Source organism: Seriola lalandi, unplaced genomic scaffold, assembly GCF_002814215.2.
Source record: "Seriola lalandi dorsalis isolate HSWRI2012SDOR001 ecotype SW California unplaced genomic scaffold, Sedor1 jcf7180002054544, whole genome shotgun sequence".
In the NCBI taxonomy this organism is placed as follows: domain Eukaryota; kingdom Metazoa; phylum Chordata; class Actinopteri; order Carangiformes; family Carangidae; genus Seriola; species Seriola lalandi.
Genome location: NW_019525097.1, coordinates 1,709,020 through 1,724,964, shown reverse-complemented (window position 1 = coordinate 1,724,964; position 15,945 = coordinate 1,709,020). Strand labels below are relative to the sequence as shown.

Below are 15,945 nucleotides of genomic sequence, written 5' to 3'. Positions count from 1 at the left end.
TTGGTTGAAGTGGAACTAATTTTTAACTATTCTATATAGGAGTGATGATTATTTTCAATATAGATTAATCTTGATTATTTTCTTCGTCAATTAATTAATGGTCTGGTTAGTAAAAAATAACTATCAATATTCCCCAGAGCCAAAAGAGACTCTCTTACAATCCTTGTTTTGTCCAACCACCATAGTTCAAACTTTAAAATGATAAAATGAAATAAAATAAATTTTATATACTGTAAGAAAAAGAATTGTAATTTGTAGAAAAGCATCATATTTTATAAACTCTTGTTTTGTATACTAAAATGTTAATCTGTAAAGTAACTTCAGCTGTAAAAAAAAAAATGTTGTGGAGTAGAAAGTACAATAGTTCCCACTAAAATGTAACTGAAGTATAAAGTGGCATGAAAAGAAAATATGTTAAATACCTCATACTGGTACTTCTGTACAGTAGGCCTATTTGAGTAAAGGTACTTTGTTACAGTGCATACAGAAAGTATTCAGACCCCAGACTGGACACTCCACCCATCTGGGCTTTAAGGCAGATTATCCTGATGGTGAAAGTTCGCAATAACAAAAAAAAAAAAGCATCTAAAGAATTCTCACATTGCAAGAAACAGGATTCTCTGGTCTGATGAAACCAAGACTGAGCTGCTTCAAATGGTTTTCATTCTGGAAGTTTCTCCCATCTTCACACAGGATCTCTGAAGCTCAGCTCAGAGTGACGATTGGGTTTTTGGTCACCTCTGTTACCAAGGCCCTTCTCCTCTGCCTTTCCAAATCCTGCCCAATCAATTCAATTCAATTACCACAGGTGGACTCCAATCAAGGTATAGAAACAAGATGATCAAGAGAAATCGGCTCCTGAGCTAAATTTCAATTGTCCTAACAAAGGGTCAAGGACAAGTAAAATATGACATATATGTCCCTATATCAATACGATGTTGCCATATATATCACCTATAAGGGGATATATTATTATCTAATATGCATCCTCTGAATATACGAAGATATAAGTTTATAACATACATGAAAAACACATAGTAAAATCTTTATATGTTGGCTACATACATTATAATAAGTATATGACGATTTTTATATGGTATAACATGTTGCAACCATATATATTAATGATATATATTTCATATATTCCATCATTAAAACAATATATAAAACTTCTATATGCTTAAACGTGTTTTACTCATTAATTTCTCATTAATCTTAAACATGTCCATTTCCCCATTCTGGAAAAGTGAGTCTTAGACTCCTGGAACCAGCTGTATATAATATTAACATGTATTGAATGGCTTTATATATATATATCTATGTAACATATGTCTACAATATGAGCATACTGTATACATAAACATACATATTTGTAAGGGAGAGACATACACTGTATGTCAATATAGCAAATTGTTTCATATATCATTTTTACGTTTTTATTTTATATGTACATATATTTCCACACGTGGGCCTATATATATATATATTACTGTGTATAAAGTGTAAATACATTATAGACAGGCTTACTTACTTACTTACTTTCTATAAAAGTTTATCTTGTTCTCTATTCAAATGGTGCTTTATGCACATTTCCTTCTCATATTACACAACTATAGGTAGGACAATGATTCGCAGAGCAGGATCTCTGTCTCTCTCCCGTTGGCTGGACTGTACACGTCAGCAGTCAATGAGTTTTACCCAAGATGTATCATAGTCCCATCATCCTCTTCCTGGTCTGAACGTGTTGACACATTACACCTAGCTCGGGTGAGTCAAATTAAGCTAACTGTTGCGCGTTAGCTTGGTTTATTTATTTTTTTTAGTGTGGTATTACGCAAACTTATGTATAATGCGAACTTTCTCGGTTCGCTTTTGTTCTACTTTTTTCTCCCCACAGGTGCTAAAAACAAGCGGCTGAAGCGACTGTTTGTGCCAAATGACACGGTTTTCAAGTGGAGAGACAATCTTTGAGAGAGGAAAAGACACCATCAAAGAAACGCTTGACATTTGGTTTTTGACACGCGTCACGCGACGTTGGAGTTCGATTTTCTGCGCACGAGAGAACAATGTTTCAGGCAAGTTTACAATGAAGACCCGCGCGACAAGGTGAATGAAAGCCATTGCTGTTCTGCTCCTGAGTCTGTTTTTACTTTGAGAAAAATGAGGTTTCGGCTGGTCAAAAGGAATCTGCTCGCGCTCTTGGGTGTTTCCTTTGTAGTCGTGACTCTCTTGTTTTCAACACGTGTATTAATAGTATCCGATAATGACGCAAGTGGACCCAGTAACGGGGTTCAGGTAAACCGGGGCATGAATTCTGATGAAGTGGTGAAGTTCAACTTTGATTCGCTGCCAGAACTGACTCAGTCCGTTTACAATGCCAATTACAAGCAGTGTGTTCACAATGCGGATAAGTTTCCAGGGGAGCCTCAACTGGTGCTGGTTGTGCAGGTCCACAACAGGCCTGAATACCTCAGACTGCTTATCAAGTCACTGGAGAAAGCTGCTGAAGTCCACAGCTTCCTTCTTATCTTCAGCCATGACTATTTTTCAAAGGAAATAAATGCTATTGTGCAAGGGATAACTTTCTGCAAGGTACTGCAAATTTATTTCCCTTTCAGCACTGAGCTGTATCCCCATGAATTTCCTGGGCAGGATCCACGAGACTGCCCCCGAGACATATCCAAGGACAGCGCTGTCAAAACAGGATGCCTCAACGCAGAACACCCTGACTCCTATGGGCACTATAGGGAAGCCTACATCACTCAAACCAAACACCACTGGTGGTGGAAATTGCACTTTGTGTGGGAGCGAGTGCACGCTATGCAGGGCTACAGTGGCTTTGCAGTCTTCCTGGAGGAGGACAACTACATCTTACCTGACTTTTTCCATTTTTATAAGTCAATGATAGAGTTCAGGAAGAACACCTGCCCGGACTGTGACATGCTAGCTTTGGGTAACCACAATGGCCTGACTGATTTTACCAGACTGTACAATAAGGTGCTGACCACTGGGTGGATGTCCACTAAACACAACATAGGTATGGCCATATCCAGGGAGGTGTATTATAAACTCATGGGCTGCAGCAACGAGTTCTGCACCTATGACGACTACAACTGGGACTGGACTCTGCAGCACCTCTCGGGAACCTGCATACCAAAGCCTCTCAAAGTGCTCGTAGCACAGGGGTCCAGGGTTCTTCACACGGGAGACTGCGGTCTTCACCAGAAGGAGAACTGCAGGCCAGAATGGGCCTCGCAGAAGGTCGAGGAGGGGCTTAAAATGGCCAAGGATAGCCTCTTCCCTCCATCTCTTACCCTTAATGGTGCAGAAGCCGTCGAGCACAAGGCGCACATGAAGAACGGAGGATGGGGAGACATTCGAGACCATATTCTTTGCAATAACTACGCCAAACGTCTTTGAACTGTTTCTTTTCTCTCAGTAATATGCGTGTTCAGTGCTATTCTGCAAATGTGCCATCATACACAACTTTTCAGGGGTTTAGAGGCTGTAATGTGTTGTCTTCCAAGAAATAGAACCAAATCAAGTCCAAGCATGTTGCATGTGCACAACTAGAGTTGAACTTGTTTTTAGATCTTTGATTTTCTTTTAATCACCAAAGCTGCACAATTGCCAAAGATTTTGTTGATGTTTGTGTTGTGTATAATCCGTGCAAGCTCAGCCATGCTGTTCAATTACATGTAACCAGATTTATTTATCTCTGGGTGTCTTGCAAGCCAAAACAGTGGGTTAGATTTATTGCACAGTGATAGGGAAAATAGTGAACTTTAAGTGTGTGTGCATATACACAGAATCATTTGCAATTTTTATTTGCAGATATATTTCCTTGAGTGGAAGCGCTGCATAGGATGTTCTTTATTCACAAAAAGTTCAGTGTGTTAGTGTGTGGGGAAGCAATGTCATTCAGTGATTGTTATGGAACATTCACTCGCAATGTTTTTTTTCATGTGTGCTTTTTATGGTACGGTTTTATGTGCAAAAACGAAAAAGCACATGTAATGTACATAGGTATAGGTATAATCAAAATGTGTATGACAATCTTCAAAATAATGGGAAGCTCTAGTTTATAGAGCAGTCGCTGTCTTTGGAGTTGACTTTCTTGTCAGCGTGATTTTTTTTTTTTTACACATAATGGAGTTTGTTACTGAATGTAAACTTCAGTTTCTCTCTGTTGTAACTAGAGGTCTTTTTTATGAGGAGAGTCTGACTGACACCACTTACTTTATCAGTCTCCTACTCTCTGATGTACTGAACCCTGGTTGCAACAACGAGAGCTTGATATTGATTTATTCTTTTGGTTGTCAGTGTAAATTTGCTTTCTGATAGGAAGAAGTGACCTTTTGGAGTCTTGTTCAAGATTTTGTTTCTGAAAACATCAGTCATGTGTGACTCTGCATTTCTATATTTGCACCTTCTTAGTTAAAAAAGAATGAATTCCATTGGGATTTTAGAGAAAAACAAACACAGATGTTTCATTTTCTGGCATTCATTCAGTAGTTTAAAAAAAATATATCACTTAAGCTGAAATTGCCTTTTTTTTACAGTGTAAAACTAAGAAAACTAACATGATCAGAATGATTCTGTTATTGCATTCAAGCTGACCAAAAGTGCCTTTCGATACTTCCTTTGTGCCCACGCCTGTGTTGAAGTGATTTTTTAAAGGTGAACTGATGACATTATTGTTATTGATCTAGTACTTGTATGACTATTTGTCTATGCTGGGGACTCATGTTTGTTCTAATAGATACTTCTGATTGTGTCTATTCATGAGACGTTGAGGGAAAAATTGATGGTGGATTTTGATTTCACAAAAAAAATCTTAATTTTACAATTTGGTAAAATTATTGCCTCACTGAGGCATCTTGCTTGTGCCCCAGATAAGTGCCTTAACCTGATATCAGTGCATTGCAGTGTGTCTAATGGAGATTCCTGTTCAAGAAATATGAAATGAATGTGATAATAAAGTAAATGAGCTTATATTTTATGTTGAAAAGCACAATACATTATGAAAGAACATGGCCTAATATGCAAAAATAAACATGATAATGACTTTCTCTGATGTGTGTGTGTATGTACAGTATGATGTTGGATGGTCCCTTACTTGGTAAGATGTATAGTTGTTGAGAATGAAACCAACATTTATTATTGTTTTTGCTCTTGTTCCCTCTGATCATCACTTGAAATAGCTGTTTTATTTTTCACTTAATGTTTGCCAAATGGGAAAATAAAAGATGTTGAATGTTTGTCTTGTTATGGATTAAAAAAAAAAAAAAAACTGATAATACTTTACCCAGGTTTCTTTGAAGTAACAGTATAATTTTGTTTAATTGAGATACATTTTTTAATTATTAATTATTCCAATATCTACCCTGATTCTTTTAGTCATGACGCAGCACATTAACTGAGCATAGAAATCATCCATTATTTTAATAGTTCTTTCAAGGAAATTCTTCTTGAAGTCAACAACTGCTAATGAACTCAACACAACTAACTAACTTAAACTCTAATAACACTGGTCTTTATTTTGGCTATAATCACTACTGAATTACAGTTATTTCAAGGGAACATCCAATGATATTTTAGGAAATTACAACTACACCTTTAATAAAACATTTACAAGATAACTAGTCAGACAACACATTCAATCCAGACAGAATACCACAGAATACCAGTGACTGATTTGACAGCTGTTAAAAATAGACATATCATGGCATGGTTGAAGCCTGTTGTGCTACAAGAGAAACAAAAGACAAGCTGATCAGAGATCTGAGGTATTTTCCGGACACACGTCATGTGACTGAAGCGTGTGCTCTCATTGGTCAGCTTCTGCTCCCTGTTTATTTCCGGAAGTAAATTGTTGTCAGTGTCAGCCAGACTTTCCATAAGGACTATCAAACCTCAAGTCTTCAACGCCGTAACGACAGGTAAAAGTTGAAAACACACTGTATTTAAACGATTTCTGTCCTTTTATTTAGCTGGATAGTCAGTCAGCTGTCTTATTGTTTCAGTTAACGTTTACGTTTGTAGATGTAGCCAGTGTTAGCCGTTAGCTTTTGCTCTCCGTAGCTTACGTAATGGACTTTTGTCTACAACATATAAACACATAATTATCAAAAACATAATTCATAGTTGCCCAACGTCACACCAGAGGCTTTGTATCAAATTTTCAGCAACTTTGGGAAGGGGCAACGAGTCTCTTGTTGGTGTGCTAACACGGTTCGCTAGGGACCGTCTCGGCAAAATGACGTTAGCCAAGATGACACATTAGCTAGCTAGTTAATGCTCCCTACTTAATGAATAAATAACTACAATGTATTAGCTATCCGGGAAACTGTCCATTCCACTGTACCCAAAGTGTGTTAACACCAGAAATGTAACTCATTGCATGTCATACTGTATCTTAAACCCTCTTTAGGTGTGCCCTCATCCCAGGATGGCACATTGGTTTCACAGAAACCCACTGAAGGCAACAGCGCCTGTGTCATTTAATTTTTATGGCGTGGCAGGGAGCCCCGCTGCCAACAAGATATGCAAGTATGTCTATCTCAATTTAATACACTGACAACAGTATTGTTGGAATGGACTGTGACTATGACAATGATCAGATACAGAACTGGTACATTGTGTTTGTCAAGTCTTCTTACCTTTTCTCATGATGATGTAATGACCATCAATTGCATATTTCTGTCAGTCATATGATCATCAGTCATCTCTTTGACTGACAAGCTGGAAATGTCTTGTTGGATATGATAAGTCCAAATACTGTAATCACCAATATAACTTAGAGTATCAGTTGATGGATATTTGTTTGACACATTCAGTGACCTTCGGACAACAAGGGCGAGACTGCTGGAGATGTTCACTGATGTCACCTGCAACCCAGAGATCATAAAAAATGCCACAGATGCATACTTTTCCCTTTTGCAAGGTATTTTTACATTCCAACAAATTAATATGTTCTTCTTCGTGTGTTGCTAGGATTTGAATGAACATTACTATTTTTTACATGCGTTGGTGGAGGAATAGCTTAAAACAACAAGTTTGATAAGGATATTAATAAAAAACATTTTGATGTGATTGTGCACAGCTTGTGCTGGGAAAATACAAATTTGTGCTCTCACCATTTGTGAGAAATGAACCAGTACATTTTAAGGCATAGGCCTATTATCTTAGTACCCCATTAACGTCTAAATGACTCCAAAGTGGTGACTCATACATCAGACTGTTAAATTAGACACCCAATCTGAGTAATTGATGTGAAATTGATGTGCAGTTGTAAAAGCAGTGTGCGGAAAAGGCGGCACAACTGTGTTAATGCGAAGCTTAACAGGATTAACTAGTAATCATTTAGCTTGGCTTGTAACAATCACTTCACCGTGGACATTCTGAAACATTCACTTTAACTTTACTCTTGTATTTATGTTATATTTCTACTGCCTTTGGCAAAGTAGTTGGCTAAGTAAAAGATTTTCCATTAGGAGAGATAGGAAGATCTGCCTTGAGAGAAGTGGCAAACTTCTGCACACGCACTTGCAAACAGCCTATGTTAGACTGCTAATGGTGACAACACGGTGGATGCGTGTGTGTATTTCTTTGTGGGTGTGTGGTAGGGTCCCCTTCGTTTCATACAAGTTGAGGGTTAGTGCATATCCCAATGTTTCTCATGATACCAAATAGGTCAGGCTGAATTTTGAAGAAATGTGTGTAAAATGATCCACAAAACATGTGATGGAGCAGTGCAGCCATAAAACATCCTCAGTCCTTAGTTTTAATCTTTCACTCAGTATGAACATCACATAGCCTCAAAAAAGAACAAGCAGATAGAGAAGCAATACTGTATATGATATTGTCATAAAGTATTTAACCTTTAAGATACTTAAGGGAAAGGGTTAAAAGCCACTTAATTATGCTAATAATTCACTTAATGAAAATGGTCTTAGGATGTCATTGGCTAAAAACACAGTGACTGAAAAAAGTTTTTGCAATCTTATATTATGAACATTTATTTGAAAAACACACTTCATGTATTTGAATACAGTTTATTACAGTAAATTGTCTCTCTTTGTTTGTCTTCTGACATTGCTTTCATTTTTTTTGATTTTGCTTTGCACCTAACCAGCTGCTTCTTTTTCTTTATATATCACTGTAACATACAATAGGCTTTATCTTGTCCTTGGATGGAACTACACAGGAGAACAAGATGAGGTTCATCCAGAACTTCAAGTGGACTGACACCTTACAAGGAAACACACCAAGGTAGAAAGATGAGAATGAGTGCTGCCAGTCCCATAGTAGCTGAAAAGACACATCACGTACAAATAACTTTTATTCATATTTAAATGATGGATCGGTGCTCTACCTAAGAGCTAGTTACCATTGCTATAAACAAAGTATTGCACCTCTTTACAGTAGGTGCTGGAAACTTAAGAAACTCTAAAATGAGGAATTCTGGGCAGAATTAATCACTCACTAAAATTATAAAAACATCAAAACACAGGAAGGAACCATATTATTTTTATTATTTGTGTTTCACACACAAGCATTAGCTAATACGTAAAATTCTTCACAGCAATATTGATTATACTGAGCCCAGTGCTTTGTACTGAGCACCTCATTAAATTGTTTGTCACAACACATATGTAGTTATTACCTGGAAAAAGTTGTTTGTACTGTGGATGAAGTCAGAGGCTCTGGCCACAGTGAACCTGTGTTGTGTAGGTGTAAATATTTAGTGTTGGTAATGTTGACTTGTTTGCATGTTTGTTTTCACATTCAATGTGGCTCAGAATATTAGAAACACCTCAATATAATGCAACTCGGCACAACATCACCATTAACTATGACCTCAGTGCTAAAATGTGTAATTTAAATAACACATCTGTGTCACAGTGTCAAAAAAACCTTGAAAAATCCTAAAAGTAGAACTTAAGACAGAGCAGTTGTATTGAGCCTGTAGAGGTGTACCTAATAAAATGGACACTGAGTGTGTCAATCTGCATAACCTGTTGTCTGTCCTCACTTCCCCTCAGTGCCCAGCAGGATGCAGTCTTTGAACTGGTCTCCATGGCCTTCAATGTCGCCCTCTGGTACACCAAGTTTGCCTCGAGACTAGCAGGGAAAGAAAAGTACGTGGTTTTCTTGTGTATATTGTTGCATTGAGTTATGTTAGATCAGTCATATATTAATTAATCCAAGACTTTTAAATTCTGCATCGCTTCTTGCTCCTCTATATTACATATTTGTTACTGTCATGTTTGCCTGTCCAACAGCATAACAGAGCCTGAAGCGAAAGACGTTCACCGTAGCCTGAAGGTTGCTGCTGGAATATTCAAAAACCTCAAGGTGAGCTGCTCTGACAGACGAGTCTTCTCCTTAAGTCATGATAGAGTTTTAGGACCAATTCACTCCTAGTTTTTTACTGACATATAGTATCTGTACGATATGCTGCGCACAACAACTAAATACACTGTTCACTAATATCTGTTTTGTGTGAATAATTAGGCTGACGAATTCATTTTGATTGATCATTTTCTGTTGGTGCAGATGATAATCAATCAGATTACTGTATATCCACCACCAGCTAGAGAATACGCAGAGCACACACAAGTGTGTTTTATGAAACTCCTCTAGTGACTACAGCAGTCATGTGGGATTTTTTCCCAACAGCCTGAAACAACAGCACATCCTGTTCCTTTATGTCCTCTGCAGCACACGAACCTCAGTCGGAATAACAAAGTCTCTCGAGCACAAAGCAGTAGCTTTTATGTAATACGACTATTTTTCTGGCATGTTTCCTACAGGAGGTTCACATCCCTCGCCTCATCACCCCGGCTGAGAAGGGCCGAGACCTGGAGCCCAGAGTGATCGATGCTTACATCATCCAGTGCCAAGCAGAAGCACAGGAAGGTGCAGTAGCTACATATTTGGACTTGAGTACTGCACTAGCCACTATAAAGCTTTATGAACTTGTACTTATTTGTAATCATAGCTAGCATGTGTCATGTTTGTCAGACACATTTCTATGATTTAAATACACTTTTTTTTTAGCTATCTGTTGAAGTTTTTACCTGAAATTCTTTTTTTGACCTTAACCTTTCTTGTGTTGCTTGACTCCAGAGGTGTATTTTTCTTTCCTTACTATGTAACCATTGTGAGCTGCGATAGTAAACTGAGCTTAACACTGTGAAACAATAGAAGTCATGATGTCAGCCTGATGTCTTGTATTGTTAATTTTATTTTTCTTTATCAAAGCCTGAGCGTGTTAATAGAAAATTTAAGTCCAAGACAGAATGTCCTCCTGAGGCCCAATAAAGTTGTTATTATCCATTTTATCATGAGACAATAATAATACAATCAGAATAATCAATCACTTGTGTGATATGTTATTTAGAAACAATTAACCTTTAAGCTGATCAGCTCTGACATTACAAAGGATTACCGATCAGGATTTTTGATTAAAAAAAAAAAAATATATATATATATATATATATATATATATATATAAATAAAATTGGGGTATTCCCAGACCAAGCTCGGAGTCTGGTGACAGCAGATACTCATGGGAATTATGAAAATAACTAATAATCTGTAATCATCTTTTTTACAGTGACAATTGCCAGAGCGATTGAACTGAAGCACAATGCCACACTCATCGCAGCGCTGGCATTTGAAACAGCAAACTTCTATCAAAAAGCTGGTCAGTATTTTTGCAATTATGAATGATACAAATCAGGTCAGTTACCAAAGGCACAGTTGAAGCCATTAAGATTTTATAACTGTCTTGAAAGGTCAGTGTTTCTGTTTTCAGACCACACACTGAACACCCTGGAGCCCGAGTGCAGCAGCAAGTGGAGGAAGTATCTTCAGCTGAAGCAGCACTTTTACATGGCTTATGTAAGTTCATACACATCCTGATGCAGTTCATAAATCTTCCTTGTGGATTTTAACATCAAACTAACAGAGGTATTTTAACTGGCAGTGTTTTTATATATAGGAAGTTCACTGAGCATATATGTGCTTCTGATGTAGCCCTCTCCCATTTACAACAACAAGAAAGGAAAATTATAATCCATCCTTTGTTTCTTCTGCATATACTGTCATATGGTTATACTCATTGATTGTGTTTGCAGGCATACTGCTATCATGGGCAGACACTGCTGGCAAGTGACAAGTGTGGTGAGGCTATAAGATCTCTCCAGGAAGCAGAAAAGTGTACGTATGTTAAAACATACTTTTTTTCCCTTATTGGTGCTATATTGACAAATGACACAGTCGTGTTAGGACACACGGACAAAGCAAAACAGTTCATGACATCAACTAATGTAGTTACAGTGAAGATGTTAATCTGGTTAATTGAACACAAGTTAATTGTTATGTTGTATAAAAGATGTTCTGTAATGAGTAAATGCATAAATATTTTAATAAATAATAATAGCAGTGACAATGGGACATGGTGATGATGTGGGTTTTGTGCAAATAAAAAGTGTATGTATTATACAATCAGCAGAATCTGATAAAAACCATTAAAAAAAGTTTGTTGATTTTTGCCTTAAGATAGGGTTTAAAACTTTTTTACTATGTGTGCACAAGGTTTCGCTTGCATCAGTGCAAACATTATGTTTTGTTTAATATTTTTCCTGGCTTATTGTGGGGAGGGGCGGGACATGTGTCACACAACCACCGTCTTTGGCGTTACTGACTTTTCTACTAAGGATTCCTTAAGTGGTTCGTCTCTCTTATAACGTCTCAGTGGATGATAATAACAACCAGAGCCACATATATAATTCATCTATCAATGAACAATAACAATATTAATACTATTATTGTCATCACCACTGCAATTATAACAGTGGCAACAGTAACAATAATGTTGACATTATGATGATGTTGATAGAGTTAACTAACATCAATAATATCAATAACAGTGTTGATAATCGTAGTTAGAGTGACAATAATAACATAGTAATAATCTACAAATAATAATAATAACATCAGCTCCTTTGTTTTTCCCCTCATATACATGTGAAAATATGTCAGTGTAGGTATTAATGCAGATGCAAATACATTGTGATAATTAGTAGTAGAAAAATAACAAGTTCTAATAGAATCACAACTGTATGAAATGAATGAAAGATGACCTGACTGGTTGGAGCTGCTGTTTTTTAAGTACATACCACAGCCAGTGATTCAGCTTTAAGCTCTGGTTAACTGTGGTTTTGTCCATTTAACTACAACAACAAGCACATAATACTGACATTAATACACTCATTGTGTGTGGTCACGGAAAGCACAAGTCAATCATATGACAGAAGTGTGTTTGTTATATTATGCACAGTTATTATGAATGCATTTATTGTTACGTTCACTTTGTCTTCTGCAAAATAGCTTAAATCAGTATGCATCTAAATAGTCTGTGGACAAGAGCAGCGAGTACAAAGGGTTAGAGTTGACAGGGTGCAGTGATGTTTAAATGCTATGCTCTCTTGGGTTCAGTAACATGTTGCTGAAGCATATTACTTGAACAGAGGTCATGATGCAGATGTTGTTTCCTGTGCGTTGCTGCAGAGTTGTGTTTTTATTTTTTTCTTGCTTCTCTAGATTTTCTTGTGTGTTAACATGAAGATGTTTCTGTTTAGGTTACTCCCGTGCTGAGGCGCTGTGTAAAGAGTATCGTCAGACCAAAGGCCCGGGCACCACAGCCAAACCATCAGAGCAGCTGTTCTTCCTCAAACTGGGCGGCGTCATTAAAAACACACTGGAGAAGTGCCAGAGAGAAAATGGCTTCATGTGAGTGAGTCAGGGCAGACACGCACACATGCACGCAGACTCACATACTGTATCTGTAGCTCTGACAAAATGGCAAACACAGTCATATGTTAGTGGAAGTATTTATGTGTTTACACAGTTTCAGATGTACAAGAAAATCTACAGTAATTTTAATTTAGTAGCATTGATGGCGACATCTTTCATAGATATATTTGGTCATTTTACTCCCTTTCATGATTGATTTTGTTTAGTGTAGTATATCAGCTTCTCTGAAAATCCTGACCCCAGCATTGTTTCCAAAAGTCTCAATGTTATGGGCTTGAAAACTCTGGAGTAGTGTGGATGTCAGGTGTGAACGCAGCAAAAGAGATGCATTTTAAAACTAAAACGTAGTAGTGTGGATGTACCCTAAACAAAACATGCATACTCATCCCCAGTTGTAACACATTTGGTTGCTAAATAAATCTACACTAAAGCCTCTGTGATTTAAGTGGCAGAGATCGACATTATCAAAACTCTAGAAAATCTCCTCTTCAACACAACATTTTTCCCAATTCTTCTCCTTCTAAATTGCAACTCTGGACATATTTCCTCAGATACTTCCACAAGGTCCCAGCTGAGGCACCCCAGCTGGAGTTGAAGGCGAGCTACGGCCTGGCTGAGCCAATCCTGTTCGAGCTGCCGTCTCTCAGCGAGCAGTGCACTGCCGAAGTGTACGCCACCTTTGACCTGACCAAGGGAGCCAAAAATGACAAGGTACTGCAGCTCACCCCAAAGTATATGTCAACATAGGCTGGATGACACTACACACCAACACAAAACTCTCAAACAAAAGTAAACTGATTATGTTTAATAGTTCAATTGTGATTCTGAGATTTGTTGTTTCACGTGTGTGTTGTTGTTGCTTTAACTTCAGGCCAAACCCAAGGAGGAGGAGGTGAAACCAGTGAAGGAGCCGGATTTGAAGCCTCAGAAGGACACAGGCTGTATCGTCTCCTAAACCTTCCTCAGACTTCATTTTCAGCCTCACGCTTCAGTACCATCGATTATAATGATGGCGTCTATATTTCCTCCCATTCCCTCCACCATAGCAAAATGTATATTTTTTTGTGACATTAATCCATGGTGTTTTACATTTATGCTGAAACATGTGTATTGTATTTGGGTATAACAACCATTATCATTGCACTTAAGCCAGAGCCAGTTAAACATCATAGAGTGTGGCAACATCCTCAAAACAGCTATTCTATGACATTAAACACAAACAGCATGTCTATGAAATAAACCTGAAACAGTTCTTTCAGGTCAGTAATTAGGTTCTTATCTTGAAGAAGCCTTATGGTCAATGTAGTTCCATTAATGGTGCCTTTGGCTGCAGGGTAAACCTTTTCACTGTTTTACACAAGTGTCTGGGTTTTGGCACTGGCCTGATGATAGATGATTCAAACAATGGAAATTGGTCTGTTAAACATACTGAATGACCTCAGGATAAAGATCCAAACAAAATACAGGGACAGGTTTTTATACTGAATATCTACCACTACATATACTATGATGAAATGATCTGAAAAGAGTAATTATAGGAAGTGCAGTCACACAATCGACCTGTAAACTAAAATACTTTTAGATGAATAGAATAAATTTCCAGCTGAGATTTGTTCAGAACTACATTATAAAAAAACAAGACTGCATGTGATATTGCTTGGTGCAGGTTTGTTTTTAGCTGTAGCAGTTTACAATCAATATTTAATTTAGCTCACATGACGTATGTACTGTAGTTCTTTTTGTACATGACATAGCTGTTTTCTACTTTGACTTCTCATGGATAAAGCTGAATCATTCTTTAACATGGTGTTTTCCATTTTGGGGATATTATCCCTGATAGGTTTTAATTTATTTCTTTTCGTCTGTAGTGATAGTTTAGTTGACGACTTACAACACTTATGACAGTATACAGCTTTATGAAACTCGAATCATGTTTTTGGTGATTTTATTATGTTTCAGTGGATACATCAGAGTAGCTACTGATATATATATATATATATATATATATATATATAAACAATGCTTACTCCTGTAAACTGTTGCTGAGAGTTCTGTTGTCAGTAGTTGACACAATGTATGTGCTTATGTACATGTATTGATTGTTATATTCTCCCTTAAAGACAAAAATCTGGGAAGTGTGAACACATGGGGGGGGGGGGGGGGGGGGGGCTGCTCCAACTGCTTCACAGAAGTTGCTCACATCGTCAAAACTCACCCACTTAATGTAGTCGCATCAGATGAAGGATAACTATCAATTGCTGGAAACTTGTATAAACTGTAATATACAACTCACGTGTATTCATACTCTTCATATCCCCACACATCATTATTATCTTACCTGAGCTGGACTAGTCGTGAAAGAGCAGACAAGCGTACCTTCTTACTAAACTTCTATATTGCACATTGTATTCAGTTGTGCAGGGAGTTCTGTTGGTTCTTTGTGTTCTTGTGGTCTGGTTTGGTTCTAACTGACATGCTGGTTTATGACACTTTGAGTGTTGAATTGAGTATAGAGGCATAAATCAGAGCAAGTTCTTTTTTCATTTAAGACAACTGTTTATTAAAAGGGTAAGTTGAGTCATCATTCTAGTGTACACTCTTGTTGCTCATTATTTGCCCTCTAATGGTGTCTGTCATGTAAAGTGTATTTCAGATGGTATTAAATCATTCACAAAACTCAACTGTTTCATGTCTTGTGTTTGTATGTGAAAACATGATTGTTCAGTCATATGATTATTAAGATGTAAGCCATGAGGTGTGGACGTCGGTATGATCAGTAATATGGGTGCATGTGCGCATGAATGGTATGTATGAAGTGTGAGCTGTTGTCTGCATGAACACAAATGCAGAATGTGCCGAAGAGCCGAGAGAGGGCCCAAAGACATCACGAAGAGGCAGCCTCTAACAGTGCCGAAACACTTGGCCCAGGTGCTTTGAACTAGGTGATCTAGGTGTAGCTCCGCCCTCCAGACACCTGTGGCACAAATTGGAAAAAATATACTATAATGTTTTTAATGACGTTTTCATGCCTTAATATACTATGACGTCACATGCCATACTATACGATGACGTTTTTTTGACTTTTTTTATTCCTTATTGTACGACATTTGACTAGTA

General features: G+C 37.5%; 2 protein-coding genes across 2 annotated transcripts; both read left to right on the top strand.

Annotated features, from left to right (window-relative positions):
• The first annotated feature begins 1,646 nt into the window (after window positions 1–1,646).
• LOC111661587 (alpha-1,6-mannosyl-glycoprotein 2-beta-N-acetylglucosaminyltransferase) lies at window positions 1,647–5,261 on the top strand. The gene is made up of 2 exons (XM_023415206.2): window positions 1,647–1,767; window positions 1,898–5,261. Exon 2 carries the CDS (start codon window positions 2,161–2,163, stop codon window positions 3,418–3,420), a length of 1,260 nt encoding a protein of 419 aa, XP_023270974.1. The 5' UTR covers window positions 1,647–1,767; window positions 1,898–2,160; the 3' UTR covers window positions 3,421–5,261.
• Window positions 5,262–5,837: 576 nt separating this feature from the next.
• brox (BRO1 domain and CAAX motif containing) lies at window positions 5,838–15,509 on the top strand. The gene is made up of 13 exons (XM_023415168.2): window positions 5,838–5,942; window positions 6,434–6,552; window positions 6,840–6,946; window positions 8,178–8,274; window positions 9,048–9,143; window positions 9,288–9,360; window positions 9,819–9,924; window positions 10,625–10,714; window positions 10,826–10,911; window positions 11,148–11,229; window positions 12,654–12,804; window positions 13,380–13,539; window positions 13,700–15,509. Exons 2-13 carry the CDS (start codon window positions 6,452–6,454, stop codon window positions 13,781–13,783), a joined length of 1,233 nt encoding a protein of 410 aa, XP_023270936.1. The 5' UTR covers window positions 5,838–5,942; window positions 6,434–6,451; the 3' UTR covers window positions 13,784–15,509.
• Window positions 15,510–15,945: the final 436 nt, after the last annotated feature.

Excerpts from the sequence above, each read along its gene's own strand:
- LOC111661587 (XM_023415206.2), top strand. The coding sequence starts at position 2,161 with ATGAGGTTTCGGCTGGTCAAAAGGAATCTGCTCGCGCTCTTGGGTGTT.
- brox (XM_023415168.2), top strand. The coding sequence starts at position 6,452 with ATGGCACATTGGTTTCACAGAAACCCACTGAAGGCAACAGCGCCTGTG. Across the intron at positions 10,912-11,147 it reads AGCACTTTTACATGGCTTAT|GCATACTGCTATCATGGGCA; the intron begins GTAAGTTCATAC and ends TTGTGTTTGCAG. Across the intron at positions 12,805-13,379 it reads CAGAGAGAAAATGGCTTCAT|ATACTTCCACAAGGTCCCAG; the intron begins GTGAGTGAGTCA and ends ATATTTCCTCAG.